Source organism: Photinus pyralis, unplaced genomic scaffold, assembly GCF_008802855.1.
Source record: "Photinus pyralis isolate 1611_PpyrPB1 unplaced genomic scaffold, Ppyr1.3 Ppyr1.4_unclustered_Scaffold528, whole genome shotgun sequence".
Lineage (NCBI taxonomy): Eukaryota > Metazoa > Arthropoda > Insecta > Coleoptera > Lampyridae > Photinus > Photinus pyralis.
The window spans coordinates 5,067-10,047 of record NW_022171743.1 but is presented as its reverse complement, the minus strand read 5'-3'; the positions used below and the strand labels follow the sequence as shown (position 1 = coordinate 10,047).

The following is a 4,981-nucleotide window of genomic DNA, read 5'->3' as shown; positions in this document are numbered from 1 at the left end:
AAACTAAAATCGGCCAATAATTTCGTAACGGGGCTGAAATCCTACAATATAATAATATAATAATAATAAGAGAGCTTTCGGATGCTGTAAAGATAATTGAAATATCTGTAGGGGAACGGTTAAAAAACTGATAAATTGTTTACTTATCATCAACAGTTGCAATAAAACACAATTAATTTCTGCAATATAAATAATGATATCTAGACGATGCGGTTTTTAGTATCGAAGTGCACGTCCGATTTCATCCATGTACCAGGTGTTCGTTAAAGCTGGATGATTGCGTGTGCTATTTAGGCTTCACTTTCGGTACGTCAAGAGTTATCGCCCGGATGGACGTAGAAAGGTACGATTTTAAGAACGAGTCTTAATTAGTGAATATAATTGGTCAATACTATTTAACGAACCACTTGTTTATTAAATGTAAACACACGCGCGTTGTGGATCGGCCAATTACCTACAGATTATTTTCTTTCAGATGTCGGTTACCTTCTGGAAATGCGAAGACTATGAGCACATGGACAGTTGTGAATATTATTTAAAAGATTACACATCAAATGACATATGTGAACTTATGGGGAAGAAAAATCAGATTTGGACACCTTTTATGGACAATTTTAGTATGCCTCCACGTTGCCCTATTAACGTGGTGAGTTGTTAAATCCAAGTCTAATATAACTGCTGCAAAAACTTATGCGAAGAACGCCAGTAATCATATATGTACTAAAGGAGGAACCCATTATCTTATTACAAACTGCGGTTGTATAATTGTAATAAGTTCATTAATTACTTACTGCTACTATAATGACTCTAAGTTCCAGATCTCGGTATTAAATCCATTAGGGGGTATTACAAACTATATCTGCAAATATAATTAATGGTTTGCAAAACATCCATGCAGAAAGAAATGTCAAATAGGATAAGCATAAAATGTGTATATTAATTATATTTATGAGAAGAACTCTCAGAAAGCTGAATGAATAACAAATAGCTAAAACGATTTTACGCTCTTGAACACGCCTAAAAAATAATTTTATTATTTTATTAGGGACTCTCCTTCCCTCAGTTTAAAACTTTCTATTAAATTTTAATGCAGCAGCAGAAATGAATATACAGCAGAATAGGTCTTAAATATTTAAGGAGTGTTGATTGTATTTCAAGTACGTAAAACTTGAGATGTTTACTACCGGTGCCTTAACTTTGATCCATCGTCTAAAATGTATTGACTATGCTAGGTTATCCAGGGAAATTAAGGAAATAAAAAAAATTAAGAAGAACTAATTGCTAATTGTTTACTTTGCCTAATGTACACTATGATTATATTTGTTAAACGTCATTGTACTTCTATTTACGGTCTATTATACATATTATGATGAATGCCTAGGGTACACAGTGTGTTTATGTGGGAAATTAATGGGAAATTGGATTCGAGTTTTCTAAAATTTTTGGAAAATTTACTCCTGCACAAAATAAATTTCCTTATGCTTAATTCAAAATACCTTAGCCACAGATATACATAACAACAGATTGTTAACCTTATGCATTTTATAGGTAACACATTTAGGTATACTTAAAAGCGCCCTCTATTGAGCAGCAGTTTAATGATGAACCAAGGTTGGCAATATTGGTGTTTGGGTATATCAGTGCGTTAGCTAAAACGTGCTCATTAAATACACCATTGCAATTTTACAGAAACCTAATCACATTAGTTTCTCATACAATCACCTACCCATTTCGTCGGACACTCTGTATTTCAACAACGCAATTAGTGACGATTACTAAAGGTCACATATTTTTAGGGAAACTATACATTCGCACCCACCCCCATTAATGAAAAGCTGTTAACCATTCTGCCGTTACCAAACGCATTTTGGAAATTACAATTCAAGGGAAACGATACTATAACTGGAGAGTACGTGTCATGTGTTGATGTCGAATTCGAAATTCACTCAAGGCGTAGAAATTAGATACCACCGCACAGCTAAGAAATGTGGAAAATAAGAAGAAGGCATAAGTACTTTTTTTAATTACGTGTTTATTGTAATTCAAATATGCATGTAAAAGTGTTGTTAATCAATATTTAATTATGTAATACTTTGCTTTATTCCTAAATGTATTGTTAGTTACAGGTTCACATTCTAGCTCTAGGCTCTAGTAGAACTTGACTACTTAATTTGGGATCAGTAATGGTTCAGAATTGTTTCTGAGGAGTCCTTTTTTCTTGTAGAAATGTTTATGGTAAAGTAGCGCATATTTATAAAGTGTAAGTCCAATCATAATGTTTGCTTTTCACATTAAAAATTTAAATTATAACAATACTAAACCCAATTAATAAAAAAAACATTATAAAGGGTAAGTAGAATTGGCGTTACGTTTCCTCAAACATGCCGCATAAACAACCAACTAGCTCAGGGTTAAACACAAAATAAGAGCTTGAGAATCTTGCACAGCGGTTGTTCGTTCTGGGTAAAATGATCTTCGTAACTTCGTTGCACTTACCAATGGTTGAGCGCCACTCAATTTCTAACTGAACTCTCTCCGTAGGAAATTGATAAGATGCGAGGGTAGTAATAACAGTGCAAATCAATTTAGGTACCAAATAAATACTTGTTTATTCACACCAAAATCAAATCAAAAATAAACTCCACAATGGGATAGCGTAACACACAAATATTCAAAATTATAAGTTACGTTACACACAAATCTGAGTATCTTGACTGGGCAACTGAAAATGTTTACAGTTTAACAAACCTCCAATCAAGAATGATTGATTACCAAACTAATTACTGAATCTTAACACAATTCTTCACAAATAAATTTATACTCCGGGCACAAATTCGCACGTATAGGGCCAAGTACAAGTAAAACATATTGTCGCCCCTTACCGGTGGTCCATGTTTTTTGTGCCTTATGAAATAAAATGATAGGACCATTGGTGTGAGTGTGCTTGTCTGAAATTCTATATTAAAAGCTTATTACGAAGATTAGGATTGAAGAAGATTACTCCGTAATATCATAACTGGTTGCTATGGCTAAGCTGCCCTACGCCAAAAAAATTGCTACGAACATTCTTCCAACAAGTAAGCCTATTGAGGGCCTAGAACAAGAGGGACAATAAATAAATAAATGAATAAATAAATAAACAAAATGCCGGTCACTCAAATTTGATCATAATTATTCCGTATTCTATCAGAGCTAAACACTACAACTAGTATGCACAATAGTGCACACTTTTGATGGAGTTATTAAATTAATAGTATTAAGAGGGTAAACCTCGCATTTACGGAGCTTAAAATATATAATAGATGACCAGGCTGCATGCACAACGAATTATAATGCAAACTAAGCTCAATCCTCTTTTGCAACAAAATTAATTATTTTATCAGTGGGATTTCAAATCGACAAATTAAATTCTGCACGTGGTCATTCGCAAAATAGAAGAGGATTTTATCTAATCTGTTAAATCAGTCGATAGGGTTAAAACCTATTACGTACACCTATCTCTACCTCTATTTGCATAAACTTCAACTCGATTTTAATTAAAAATTCAAAAGCTTCAAGTGACATAGTTTTTATACATAATGAACGTAAACAGCGTTGACATTAATGGTTTAATAATTACTTTTAATGGTGAGCACTTACTGTCTGCTTATAGCACGAAAAGTAGATGCCTTTACTGACCTTTTTATGCCGCTACTAATTGAAAGTGATTCATCGAATGCATTACTGTATAAATACATAATGTGACGTGTGTTCACAAAAGGCATAGATAATTAAGTTTGTGATAAAAAGGAAATTGAACAAAATAATTAAGCAATATACCCTAACTATTAAACTTTACTGCATTTCGATTTGCAAATCTGTAACAGAAAATTAACGCAATTTCAGCAAATCAAATTAACGCAAATTAAAACTAAGGATCATCTCTAGCAACTGTCGATTTAAAACAATACTAATCAATTTAATCATAAAAACCACCACATACCAATAATTGACGCATTAAATTGGCATGCCATGTGTGCCAACTGATGAACTAACTAAAACCATTGAATAAACACTTAACACTTAAAGTGTTTATTCAATGCTAAAACTCTGTGCAACTGGTTCTATTCTATTCTATTCTCAGGGGAGCCCGACCGGGCAGCACTTAGGCACATCAGAGGCCCATTGTGCCTACCCCCTTTCTTCGCAACTGAGTTCAGAGCCCGTTCCTCTCAATGAAGGATAGGACCCTGTTTAGCTTAAGTTGCTTCACCCTCCTCGGTTCCAGGTATCTGTCTCCAAGGAGTTGATATCTGTCCCTGATCAAAGCGTCACAGTGACAGACCATATGCTCGGTAGTTTCATCTGCCTCGCCACAGAACCTGCACGTGGACTCCTCCGCGAGCCCAATGTTATGCAGGTGATAGTTGACCATCCAATGTCCCGTAAGGACACCGGTGATCTCCCTAATCTGGCATCTATTCAGTTTTAGAAGCTTAGAAGACCCCGATTTGCCAAGGGGCCCTGTTAGAAAGGCCTTGGACTGCCGGAGTCCGGTTACTTGTTGCCACTGAGCCTGGAATTGACTGGTCAACCAATCTTTAATCCTGGCCCTAACAACGGAGGGAGCAATCCCTAGGGTAGGCTCGGGCCCGACGAAGACCCCACCACTGCCTTCGCGAGCCAACTCGTCCGCCCTTTCGTTGCCCCCTATTCCGCAGTGCGCTGGCACCCAAATCAAGCTTACCCTATTAGACTCACCTAATCTATCTAGGGTTCACCTGCAATCAAGCGCCGTAGCTGATCGGAACCTGTCTACCGACAGGGCCCTCAACGCCGCCTGACTATCGCTGCATATGTATATATGCTTATTGCGGTAACCTCTAGGGAGGTTTTCCTGTGCACAGGTCATGATGGCTAACATATCTGCCTGAAACACGGTGCTATGCTGACCAAGGGAGACGCTGACGCTGGCTCTCGGTCGATCACCATATATACCCAT

At 36.5% G+C, this 4,981-nt stretch overlaps 1 protein-coding gene across 1 annotated transcript; it reads left to right on the top strand.

Moving 5' to 3' along the window:
• Positions 1-456: 456 nt before the first annotated feature.
• On the top strand, positions 457-1,990 carry LOC116182440. Its single transcript, XM_031502976.1, has 2 exons — positions 457-646; positions 1,797-1,990. Exons 1-2 carry the CDS (start codon positions 476-478, stop codon positions 1,962-1,964), a joined length of 339 nt encoding a protein of 112 aa, XP_031358836.1. The 5' UTR covers positions 457-475; the 3' UTR covers positions 1,965-1,990.
• The last annotated feature ends 2,991 nt before the right edge of the window (positions 1,991-4,981 follow it).

What these genes read in the sequence shown, in the direction of transcription:
- LOC116182440 (XM_031502976.1), top strand. Translation starts at nt 476, where the DNA reads ATGTCGGTTACCTTCTGGAAATGCGAAGACTATGAGCACATGGACAGT. An exon ending in CACGTTGCCCTATTAACGTG is followed by an intron (nt 647 to 1,796) that starts GTGAGTTGTTAA and finishes ACATATTTTTAG; the next exon opens with GGAAACTATACATTCGCACC.